We start from the raw sequence: 12,148 nt of genomic DNA, 5'->3' as shown, positions 1-12,148 counted from the left end.
GAGAAGATAAACCTTAGATGCTGATGCCATCAAACCCATTTTGCTCAATGGGCCGCAAGTGCTAAAATAGTGATCAAACGTACTGTGAATTAGATAAGCATATATAGTATTTGACGGGTCCCGTACTCGAGAAACAGCCGAAGATAACTAGTTGATGATCCCTAGTTTAGTAAATATGATTGCTTAATCTATATCAATAAGTTGCTATTTTAAAAGAACATCAATTGCTGTGCTGTTCTTGTTATAACCCCAGCTTATTTGGTCTCTTCGTATGAAACAATTACAAGCTCGATATCAGGCAGACGGAAACGATACCAGACATATATATTAGGTGACGTAATCTGGTAGCCGGCAGTGAAATGCGGAGACTCCGAAGCAGTGACGTACCTGTCCAAAATCTCATTTAAATATTCAAGTTACCATTATATTTTCGATCCTCGATCGTCAGCCGCAACACTTAGAGCTTTTAATTTTAATGAGTTTCTCGTTAAAAGATTAATCATTATTCAGAAGGCTGAAATAGGTAGTCCCACTGATGAAAAGGAGGGGAATGGAAAAATGCATGAGGATAAGGTTGGATAGACGCGTTTCGCTCCAACAGGTCTTGATTTTTTTATCCTTTTGATTTTTACTTTTACACAAGGAGTACCTTGAGAACAAACCGACTAACTCGAATGAAGAACTCACATACCTGTTGAAGTCTTTTCCATCTCATCTTCAAATGATCATTCCCATTCTTGGACGATTTTTCAGACCGAACTTGACACATAAATCTACATTAAAACAAATACCACTTAGATATACGTTACATACTTTGACAATGCCTCCAAGAAGGCTAAAGGTCGTTCCACCAGCTCAACCAGGTTCATCACCAAATTCAGTGCATACGAGTACAATCGTACTTAATGCTAATCCACCTAAGCATACTTTAGTCAATGCTCTGGAACATATGCCCCCGCCTGAACTTATGAAGACAGAAAGAGATACTACATCAGATTCAGATGAAGAAGCATTAACACCTATAACTTCAGAACAAGAAGAAGAAACTAAACATATCGTAGATGAAGCTGTAGATCATAACTTGAATAGAAGGAAAAGATCAAGTAAGAAAGCAAACATATCTTATGTTGACGCTATAGGTGAAGATGAAGAAGGATCAGATTTCGCTGCGGATGAAGGAGGAATTGCAGCTTCAGAAAGTGAATTATCTGAACCTGAAGAACCTGAACCAAAACCAAAGAAGAAGACAACACCTAAAAAGAAAGCAGCTACACCGCGGAAAGCTAAACCTAAACCTAAAGCCGAAGATGAAGAAGCGGATGTAGATGAAGATGGTGAAGAAGGAGAAACACCGAAAAAGACTAAGAAAGCTACACCGAAAAAATCAAGAGTAGCTAAAGATGAACCTGAATATGATGATGAAGGTAATGAAATAGTGAAGAAGAAGAGAAAGCCAAAGGTGTATGAGAAAAAGGTGTACGAGATACCGGATGTCGAAAGGAAGACTACCACTTTCAGAGGTAAGTCAAGACGACAAATGTTCATTTTACTCTTCGTATGCTCACAATATATCTGATCAGGCCGCCTGGGATACGCTTGTCTGAATACCGTACTCCGAGGAGAGAAGCCAGACAGTATATTTTGCTCAAGAACTTGTAGAATAGCCAGTATAGAAGAAGAAGGTATGGAATTACCGAAAGGTCTAGCTCTGATGAATGTCCGAGATCTGAAAACCATGATACAGTGGAATGAAGATAATAAGTAAGTTAATCCGAAAACATCGTTTCTTGGGATATAGAAAACATGTCACTGATCTTGGCACTTAGAATCCGATTTATGAGACTATCATCCGAAATGTTCCCTTTCGCCTCGCACGCAAAATATGGATATGACCTAGCTTTCGCAGACGAAGGTTTGAAAGAAGCTGGAGCTTTAGCTAAGAAGTACGGCCATAGATTGACTATGCATCCTGGACAGGTGAGCAATCTCATCCTGACTGTCTATCCTCTTGTCTGATCGATACTAATATACGTTCTTTTCAGTTCACCCAACTAGGTTCGCCAAAGCCCAACGTTATAGAAGCATCTATCAGAGAATTAGACTATCAATGTGAGATTATGGATAGAATGGGAATTGGGATTGAGGGTGTCATGATGTAAGCGACTAATCAAATTCTTTCGCGCCACCACTGACGTGAAATTTAGCATACATATGGGAGGAGTTTTCGGAGACAAAGAAACTACTCTAGCTAGATTCAAAGAGAACTACACAACTAGATTGAGTGATAATGTTAAAAAGAGATTAGTTTTGGAGAACGATGAGGTTAGTCGAGATATACAAGTTGCCAAGGTAAAAGAGCTTATTTGAATTTGGCAGATCTGTTATAATGTCGATGATCTATTCCCTGTTTCTGAAGAGCTAAATATACCTATGTGAGTTTTCTCAATGCTCGATGGTCGTCACAAAAGCTGACAATGGATACTTCAGCATTTTCGACTACGTAAGTTGCTTGGGTACCTAATGACCATAGCAGAGTATCACGCTGATATGTCTCTTGTAGCATCACGATTGGATTTACCCTTCATCGGAACCACCTGCTGTGTTGATTCCAAGAATAGCGAAGGTATGGGAGAAAAGAGGTATACCGATGAAGCAACATCTTTCTGAACCCCGTCCGGGTGCCGAATCTGTCATGGAAAGGAGAGCTCATGCAGATAGATGTAAAAGTCTGCCTGAGGCATTACCAGATGATGTTGATTTAATGATTGAAGCGAAAGATAAGGTAAGTTGCATTCTGAATCATATGATTAATGAGATACTGATTGGCATGCGGCTTTACCAGGAGCAAGCTGTCTTCGAATTATATAGAATATAGTGAGTTATTGACTTTTTCGTAAAAACTGTAGACGACATCTGACAACGTCACTCACCTTTTTAGCGGTCTTGAAGATGTCATTCACGACAGTTTACGACCACCTGATCCTAATCCCGGTATGCACACCAAAGGTAGAAAGAGTAGTTTGAAGAAGAAGACTAAAGAAACAGGGGATGTTGATTCCGAAGGGGAGCCAATCAATTTATCAGATATTGAAAAAGAAGGTGATGGTGGAATTGGAGATACAAGTGTTGTTAATGGTCATATAAAGAACGCAATTAATGATGCAGGTATGGAAATTGATGGTCAAGATCAGAAAACCCCACCTAAAAAGGGTAAAGGTAAAGGAACAAAAAGGAAAAGCGCTGGTGGTGCTACAGGTGAAGAAGCTACCGACGCTGAAGTCAAAGCAGAAGATGTCGTTGAACAAGGCTCAGCCAAAAAGAAGAAAGCTACACCTAGAAAAGGAAAGGCAAAGAAGGATGATGAAGAAAACAAAGAAAATGTACCTAATGTAGATGATCAGCCGCAAGAGGCTGTAAAGGAGGAAACACCAAAAAAGCAACCTGCTAAAAGAAAAAGTAGACAAAACAAGGATAAAGCAGAAGCTTAAATTGACAACATCATAGAGGAACAAGCCCCCAAATGTAGCATAGCTCAGATTTGCATATGTATCATCTACCTACCAATATTGACACAAGACTGCGCATATCGTGAAGATTGAATTACTCATGGCTGTGTAAACACTTGATATTGATAAAGTACTTCAATCCCGACAACTAAATTTGAAGATCTATATGGATTATGAATGGTTTCTTGCTTTAAAGACCGACTATTTAATCTTATCTAATGGTCTATTGAAACCACCTCTTCTATTCATATACTGTCTCCACGTTCTCTGTTTGTTCAATTTCGCTGTACCATCGATATTGTCTTCCTTGGCTTTTCCCTATTATGCATAAATGCAGTTAGCATAGTCTACAGGTACAAGACCATGAAACCATCAAAACTTACTTTGGATGTACCGAACCCACCGAATCCCATCATTGCTGCCATTTGAGCTTCCGGATCATCTGGATCAATCTCATCTTCCGGCTCCTCTTTTGGTGCTGGCGAAGCTGTGATCGCCACCATTGATTAGCCATTGTCCCTCAACAAAGCAGCTGTATGTAGATTTAACATGAAGAACTCACCTTCTGCACTTGGATCAAAAGAACCACCTTCAGTATAGACTATACCTTTTGCTCTTTCTTCTTCTCTCCGCCTTCTACCTTCTTCGATAGCTCTTCTATCTAGTGGTCTGTCATAATCGCCTCCTCCATTCCCATAACCTCCGCCATATCCACCTCTATAACCTGATCTGTCGTTATTTCCTGCTCGAGAATCGGTAGGTGCCGACCCATTAGGTGGTCGATCTTCATAAGGTCTAGGTGAAGGTCGATAATTTGGATCATTATTCGGATTATCCCTTGAAGAACTACCTGCACCACTTCTGGAAGATATTTCTGGTTTTCTATCTCCTCTACCACCATCTCGATTGTAGTCATCCCTCCGACTGTCCCTACTATAGTCTCCTCGTCTGTCATCTTTACTATAATCGTCTCTATCCCTTTCTCTATCACGTGGACTATCATATTCTCGTCTAGAACGCTCATCTCTATAGCTGTTTCGACCTGAATCTCTACCGTATTTTCGGTCTACGTAAATCCCAAATATACCAAATCAGCTACTTGATTCAGTGGTGAGCGGCAAATACAAAATAAACACAACACAAATGGGATGATGAAGTGCGATAGAATCACTTACCTCGATCTTCATATCGGTCTCTATCCCTTCTAGGACTTCGACTTCTACTTCTTGCTCTTGGTTTCTCGTCATCACGGTCATCTCGACCGTATCGTCGACTGTCTCGAGGAGAAAGGTTTGAAGCGGTTGCTCTTGATGACATCGCGATGCGTTTTTCTAGATATATATGAGAGGTGTCTATTTCCCTATTTCTGATTGATCTAAGACCTTTGGAAAGTAACGAGTAGTTTGTTTATGCAATATGTATCGAATGTTTGGAAATCAATGAAGTAAGAAGAAAGGTTGTTGATAGGTCCTAATGTTCGACTTTTGATACTATAAACCTCGAGCTTTTGTCTTCGAAAGAAATTTGGTTCCGTCCCTGTACAAACCGTAGAGATTATAAAGTTGAACATCAGTCTCTCACCCTCATTCTCTTATAATGCTTGCTGAATTAACCCAAAATCTCACTTACTTCAGCTCATAGCAGTCGATTGAAAACATTTTGTAGGGTCCTACAGGTCGACAAAATGGCTTCCGCGCTATACCCTTCACTGCAAAAATGTCTGAACAGCATCGTCAGTTCCTATCCTCCAACTCGGCAACTTACCAAACCTATATCATCTTCAGAATTAACTCGAAGATTGACTCAAACATGGGCAGAATGCTCAGCCAGTCTCAATGTCCCTGGAAGTTCATCTAAGTCTGGTGATATAGTCAGAACCGTATTGGAAGTTGTGGGCAGAGATATAGTAGTACTACCTCTCACAAGCGGAGAAGTGGGTTCTGTCTCTCCAATAAATGTGGAAAGAATACTAAAACTGATTGTTTCAATTAGCTCACGGAACCCGATACAAGCTCTTCAAATAATGAGAAGCAGACCTTCCAAATCAGCTTGCAGGACAGATTCGATATTGTATTGACATTGTTTGAGGTTGTCTACGCTGCTTATACAGGTAAGTCAAAGCTTCGCAATAATCGTGTCAATCGGAAGTAAGATACTGATTTTTTGAACGTATTTATAGATATGCCAACTCTTGAACCTGGAGCTCTGTTCATACCTTTGTTAGAAGAACTTGTAGAATTAATATCGGTAGAGTCATGGAGGGGACTATGGACATATATCGAGACTAGGTCAAAGCGGTTTACAAAGGTGAATACATCCACTTCCTTTAGAAATCCTATGTTGGAAGGCTGATGATGTATCTAGGATATGCCTGCTTCCCGAGGAAAAGCACTGCCTTTACTTCGTACTATCAACGCTTTCTTGAGATTTCTATCGAGAACACCAGATGATCTGGTTTTTAGAGGAAGGGTTCATCAATTTGCAAGCTCGGTAATTAGTGTAGCAGATAAGAGTGCAATCAATATGAGAGGAGATTATGCGGAAGTCAGGACGACGTGGGACGAAGAAGAGACTGAACAAGCACCCGTCAAGGAAGACAAAGCTGTTCAAGATGGAGAGGGAGATGTCAAGATGGAAGATGAAGCTGAAAAGAAGCCCGAAGATGGTGAACCAGGTGAATATAGCACTTCTCTCTTGGCAGGCCGAACGACTATCATGCTGATTGTTGACTTACTCGTTACCTATTTAGCGAATGAACCTAAGCCAGACTTCTATCCAACACTTTGGTCACTGCAGCAGTACTTCGCTCATCCACCTTCATTAGATGGTCCGGCGGTCGGCGAACCAGCAAAATCACCATTCGAGACATTTAAGGAGAAAACCGATTTCATCTTGCCCAATCTATTCGAACAAACCCAAAAAGAGAAAGCATTGATGGGCAAAGAAGCAGAGAATATAGGGAAGAAACGTAAACGTTCGGATGATAGTGATGAAAATGGTGGATTCTTTCATCCTCGATATCTCACTGGAAAACGATTGTTCGAGTATGAAGTGAGCTGCCCACACGATATCTTGGAAAGATAGGCTTTCTGACTTTCTGCAACACAGCTCGCCGACCCATCGTTCCGTCGGCAAATCCTCGTACAATATTTCATCCTATTCCAATTTCTCCTCAATCTCACTCCAGCTTCCGCGGGCAAACAGGCATTCACCGGTGGAATGCCCAAAACCTTTGTTCTCGGTGCAGATGATGAGAAATGGGTAAAATCTCAAGTATCGACTATAAGGGATGAGCTGTTACGAATGACGGACGGGAAACGATTTGAAGAAACTGTTTTATCTATAATAACGAGAGAAGTACATTATGTGAGTGACATTACCTTTATCTCGATCAGCATAGGTAAATACTAAGTGGATAATCATTTCTGTAGGCTCAATGGAAGAATGATCAATGTCCCGAAGGCGTATTTGAAATACCCCCATTAGAAGATACCACTGCGAAAGAAGCCTCAAAAGCATGGGAAAAACGATTGAATCCACCACCATCATACACTTTTAAAGTCGGTTCAAGACCACTATCGATGTTATGGAATAATGGATTCAAGGGAATAGATCAACTCAAAGGGCGAGAGAAGTAAGCGCTTTACTTAAGTCTAAAATCCATAAGACGTCCACTGACCAATTTTACCTAGAGCTACAAGTGAAGAACAGCTTGATGAAGAGCTACAGAAGATTGAGATGGATGAGGAAGATGATAAAGCTATGGGTATAGAAACTGATCCTGATGTCTTAACAGCAAACAAAGAGGTATGTCGTGCTCTTGCATTCAGTGCCTACTAAAGGATTATCACAGAAGCTCACATTGTTGTGATTTAGCGAAAAACAAGTCTTACATGGCGAGGATTACGGTTAGCCTCACACAATCATTTGCGACTTTTCAAAGTTCTTGCTCGCAAGCGAGACTTACATGTTTTGCTTAAAAACGTAAAAGGTGAATCTGAGCCGAAAGGTCCTGTTGTTGAAAATCAAGCGGAAGAAACCAAAGATGAAGAGGAAGATATTCAAGAAAAGGAAGTACCAGATGCAAAGGATGAAGCTGAAGTTGCCGAAAAAGCTACTGAGGATGAATCGGACGAAAAAGAGGTATCCGGTAACCCTGATCAAGAAGAGGATGAAGTCAAAAAAGAATCAAACATTGGAGACGTGAACATGCAGGAGGACAATAAGGCGAAACAGCCGAGAGAGCAAACGGAGACAGGCGATACAACAAACCCAGTCGATAAGATACCTGAAAATGAAACCGTCAAAAATGAAGAGCCTCAGGTGAGCTCAGAACGGAACTGTCTACGATTCTCAGCTAATATAGGAAGAATATAGATAGACTACTCTGGGAAACCTGTAAAAGCAGAGTCCCTAAACCCGGAAACTGAGATGACTTCTACCTAGATGCGATGCATTACTTATATCTACGACTTACGACGGAACAACGCTGAAGGTGCGAACATAAGAAATTTGATGAAACATTCCAGAAAATTACCAAGAAAGAGAATTAGAGATTGATTTAATTAGCCTGTATGTGTTTACTGACTAGTCGCCTCCTCGAGCTTGATCTTGCAGAATCCCTACTACGTTTCCGAAGAATACCTCTTCCTTCATTATCTAGCTTTGTTTCCCTGTGCGATGAAAGCGTCGATCTTGGACTCAATGTAGGCTCTGAAATACTGATAGTTTTGACAGGAGAAGGTGATGAAGTAATTACGGGATTAAGGATAGTGGTCGTCATTGATGGGACAAGATCTGTAGGATCGATTGACAGATTCTTTTCGAGAGGCAGTCTGCCAAAAGCAGCCATCGAAAATTGACCGACCTCGGACCCACCAATTGAGAACACCGGTGCCTCAGGTGGACCTTCAGGAGGCGGAGCTGAAGTAGCAGGTGAGTTTGCTGGGGCTTCTGTCGCTTCTGTTGGTGGTTGTGATGGTTCAGACGTGGAAGGAGCGATGCCTCCTGGCCACTCTGCGGGCGTACTTGCAGGGTCTTCTGTAGGAGGTTGAACAGGTGGCTCGGTCCATACGGAACTCGAATACCAAGAAGACGAAGTTTCCGTCCATTCTGATGTGGAACTATAGGACGTGGAAGCTGGCATAGGCTCTTCTGTAGGGGAAGCAGCAGATGGTTCAGTCCATTCTGAACTGGATGACCACGATGTTGAAGAGGAATCAGACCGTTGTTGAAGGCATGCTTTCGGGTGCCGGTGGGGAAGTCGTTGTCATTTCTTGGGTGGAAGAAGTAGGTACCGCTTCTGTTAATGCTGACCTGAAGGGTTCGGTCGCAAGTGGCGAGTCGGTAGAAGTCGTAGCAGAAACGTTTGTCGTTCTTAAAGTTGACGAGGTTGACGAAGCTAATGGTGTCGAGGAAGTTGTCATGGAGGAAAATGGGGACGAGGAAGACGACGGCGTTAAGGTAGACGATGCCGGCAACCAGGTTGACATCTGATTTGCTGATGTAGCGGCTAATGGGGTTGAGGATGTGACAGTACTCGTGGAGATCTCAGCAGAAGCCGCACTTGCAGATACAGCTGCGGTTGGGCTGGAGGGTAGTGGCTGGGAGAATGGACTTGTGGTGGCATTTCTCATGGGAAAACCCGTGGAAGCCGTATTTTGTTGAGAAGTTGATGCCACGGATTGAGTATCGGATTGAGTATGAGAGGTGACTGCTGACGTCGTGGCTGATGGCGTAGAGATGGTATGAGTGGTAGCTTTCAGTGAAGATGTGGTGATAGTGGAAGTCTTGGCGGTCTGGCTTATTTCCGAAGGTTTGAAGGTGCCGGATATTTCGGTTGCAGAAAGCATAGTAGTCGATACTGGAGTTGTGGTGATCTCTAGAGTCGTAACGTCTGGCGAATGAGATGCCTCTGTTGTGCTAGGCATATCTGAATGAACCGAGGTTTGTTGACTGGATGAAGTAGTAAAATGGACAGAAGTAGGCAGCCCAGCAGCGAGTCTTCCGAAAGTTGTGTTGGGCTCTGTGAAACCATCCTTGGCGTCGATCTCACTGGTAGATGCTGCTTGAACGGAGATTTGAGTCTCAGTCGATGTTGCAGTTGACGCTTGTGAAAGAATGGTGGATGTTGAAGGAGATGGATGTGACATTTCCGATTCGATGTTTGCGGTTGATGTCGACGATGGTCGCTGAGTTCTCAACGTACTGAATGAATAGGTTGAAGGGTTAATCGATATTGATGTGGACAGGGAGCTAGTACTACGAGTTGTGATGGTTTCAGAAGGGGAGGTTATGGAGGTTGGGATCTCGGAATCAGATGATATCGAGAGGGATGCCGCTGAATTGGGAGTCATTAACGGAAAGTCCGATGAGTTTCTTGTTCTGGAAGATGAATTTAACATCTGGGATGATGATGTCGAGCGCTGCTGTTTCTGCTGCTCTGATTCCGATGTAATATATGTCGGATCTTGCTCGAAATGCTGTTCGTGAATTTCTGCTTTCGCTATACTGTTGACCAAGTTTTTCCCTGGCTTTCTACTTTGCTAAGGAATTCTAACAGTCCATCTGTCCATCCCCAGAGTCCACCTATTCTATTCCTCGTGTCATCTTCTGCTCGCCACCAATTGTCCTCTTGGTTATCGGTATATTTCGATTCCTTCCCACCATCTTCCCATACATCGCTACTAAAGCCTTCACTTCCCCATTCTGCACTTTCTGGCGGCCATCCATACCTTCCGACCCTTCTTCGCCGGGTCTGATTACGACGATGTCGTCTTTTCAAGAGCTGAACTTCGCCTGTTCCCCCTGGCTTTTGCCTTGTCTGCGGTTCATTTGGGATTGGTGGTTGAACTGTAATCGCAATCCCACTTTCCACTGTCATTGGGTTGGTCGGAAAGTCTGTGGTGATTCTTCCATCTATATATGTTTCGCTTGGAGTAGCGATGGATCGTGAGTGTACTAAATTGAATGAAAGCAGTATGTAAAAAATGGTACGGACCATGCTTCGTATCTCAAACAGGTAGGTATCGATTTTGAAGCAAGATTATGTATATATCTTCTGTGGAGCGGAAGAGCAGAATGTGGTATGTTGTAGTCGAATTCCTTGTTGAAAAAGCGACTTTAATGTGTAACGTGAATAGTATTGTAGACTAGAATATGGAACGAGGATTTCAGCTAGGACTTAGCGGGCATGGTGGAGTAAGCTGATTATCATAACAGAGATTGTTCAGAAATGTTCGTAATAACTTGATCACATATCAGAGTATTTCACTTGTAAAGTAGATTTGGTACTGAGAGTTGTGCTTGAACATTGGGTTTCAAAGGTGTTTGTTATTCAGCCGAATTCGTATGCGATACCTGTATGAAAACAAAGGAGCCAAAGGATGATGTCAGCTTCAAGCTGATCTCCTGAAAGGGATTCATGGTATATAAACCCAAATTGTGAGAAAACTCTTTCTCAATTCTACGATTCTACATCATCACCCCATCTCCCTGGCATACAGGCTATGAAGAAGACTGCTCATCTCTTACAGCCGTGCAAACCATGAGAAATAGTGTCTTCAATCTCGCCATGCCACTGTCTGATGCCACCATGCCACCCTTTTAGGTCGAAAGTACTAGGTTACACCGTGAGAATCTTGATCGAAGTGGAGGTGGTCTAATTCAGGATTCAAGGTACCGTCTTCTATAACCGGAAAGTGTCAAAGTGTTCATCCCATCAAAGATGATATATCTTACTTATCGTAACTTAGCTTATTACTACCAAACATATATGTATCCTATTCCTGCAATATATAATCACAGCGCAAATATAGATATAACATCTCTGAGTGGCTCATCTTCGGCTTCAGCTACTTGTTCCAGCTTAGGCTAATCAATAGGAGGATATCAACCTCATAAGCGCAACTCATAACTCGGCATCCTTTCCTCCTTCATACCGTTTCATTCGCTTCTATTTGATATTGAATGGTAAAATGGGAAGGACTTTTCGTATATACCTCGCAGGAGAAGCGGTTCTGACCTGTAGACAATGTAGGAATCATTTAGCAGTATCAGAAGGTGTCATGTCAAAAGTCAGTATATGCATGAAAAGTAGGGTGGCAAACGCTGCTTTATCGGTCTTTACATGCGTGATGTGATTGAAGGCTGATAGGTGATCTCTCCTCATAGCAATTTACCGGTCAACATGGTAGAGCACTTTTAGTTCAGCAAGTGTAAGTCATCATTATTTCATTCTTTTAGTAGTACAATAGCTAAACTTTTCGGTCGTATAGGGTGAATACATATACAGGAGATGCAGAAGATAGAGAAATGAGGACCGGGCGACATACGGTCAGGGATGTATATTGTAGGGTTTGCCATTCTACGTTAGGTTGGAAATATGTAAGCACACTTCTATCTCTACACGCATGATGGCGCCTGTTTTTAGTCTGAATTATCCATTTTATCAATACTGATGAGTATCATCCTCACAGGATTTCGCTTTTGAGCACGATCAGAAATATAAGGAAGGGAAATATATATTGGAAAGAGAGATGATAACGGAGAAACCAGAATCGAAATTCGATCATGGTCGTCCTAGAATTGAAGAGTTACCTGTAAGAGAGGTCCTAGCAAGAGTGTAGACAACTTCATCAATA

At 42.1% G+C, this 12,148-nt stretch overlaps 5 protein-coding genes across 5 annotated transcripts; 3 read left to right on the top strand and 2 right to left on the bottom strand.

Moving 5' to 3' along the window:
* Window positions 1-820: 820 nt before the first annotated feature.
* L201_007789 (UV damage endonuclease UvdE) lies at window positions 821-3,488 on the top strand (the record flags this gene model as incomplete). Its single annotated transcript, XM_066223495.1, has 10 exons — window positions 821-1,520; window positions 1,581-1,761; window positions 1,827-1,977; window positions 2,043-2,155; window positions 2,205-2,322; window positions 2,377-2,432; window positions 2,488-2,500; window positions 2,561-2,782; window positions 2,843-2,874; window positions 2,939-3,488. 10 exons carry the CDS (start codon window positions 821-823, stop codon window positions 3,486-3,488), a joined length of 2,136 nt encoding a protein of 711 aa, XP_066079592.1.
* Window positions 3,489-3,707: 219 nt separating this feature from the next.
* Window positions 3,708-4,823, bottom strand: L201_007788 (uncharacterized protein; the record flags this gene model as incomplete). The annotated part of the gene is made up of 4 exons (XM_066223494.1): window positions 3,708-3,824; window positions 3,890-3,993; window positions 4,069-4,572; window positions 4,682-4,823. The coding sequence occupies 4 exons, from the start codon at window positions 4,821-4,823 to the stop codon at window positions 3,708-3,710; spliced, it is 867 nt and encodes a 288-aa protein (XP_066079591.1).
* A 367-nt stretch (window positions 4,824-5,190) lies between these two features.
* On the top strand, window positions 5,191-7,883 carry L201_007787 (uncharacterized protein; the record flags this gene model as incomplete). Its single annotated transcript, XM_066223493.1, has 9 exons — window positions 5,191-5,439; window positions 5,499-5,616; window positions 5,686-5,813; window positions 5,871-6,180; window positions 6,256-6,557; window positions 6,615-6,872; window positions 6,938-7,140; window positions 7,199-7,313; window positions 7,383-7,883. 9 exons carry the CDS (start codon window positions 5,191-5,193, stop codon window positions 7,881-7,883), a joined length of 2,184 nt encoding a protein of 727 aa, XP_066079590.1.
* Window positions 7,884-8,067: 184 nt separating this feature from the next.
* L201_007786 (uncharacterized protein) lies at window positions 8,068-10,389 on the bottom strand (the record flags this gene model as incomplete). Its single annotated transcript, XM_066223492.1, has 3 exons — window positions 8,068-8,698; window positions 8,823-9,988; window positions 10,048-10,389. 3 exons carry the CDS (start codon window positions 10,387-10,389, stop codon window positions 8,068-8,070), a joined length of 2,139 nt encoding a protein of 712 aa, XP_066079589.1.
* Window positions 10,390-11,482: 1,093 nt separating this feature from the next.
* On the top strand, window positions 11,483-12,133 carry L201_007785 (uncharacterized protein; the record flags this gene model as incomplete). Its single annotated transcript, XM_066223491.1, has 4 exons — window positions 11,483-11,581; window positions 11,679-11,722; window positions 11,783-11,891; window positions 11,984-12,133. 4 exons carry the CDS (start codon window positions 11,483-11,485, stop codon window positions 12,131-12,133), a joined length of 402 nt encoding a protein of 133 aa, XP_066079588.1.
* Window positions 12,134-12,148: the final 15 nt, after the last annotated feature.

Source organism: Kwoniella dendrophila, chromosome 11, assembly GCF_036810415.1.
Source record: "Kwoniella dendrophila CBS 6074 chromosome 11, complete sequence".
Classification (NCBI taxonomy): domain Eukaryota; kingdom Fungi; phylum Basidiomycota; class Tremellomycetes; order Tremellales; family Cryptococcaceae; genus Kwoniella; species Kwoniella dendrophila.
This window is presented reverse-complemented; position numbering and strand designations above follow the sequence as displayed.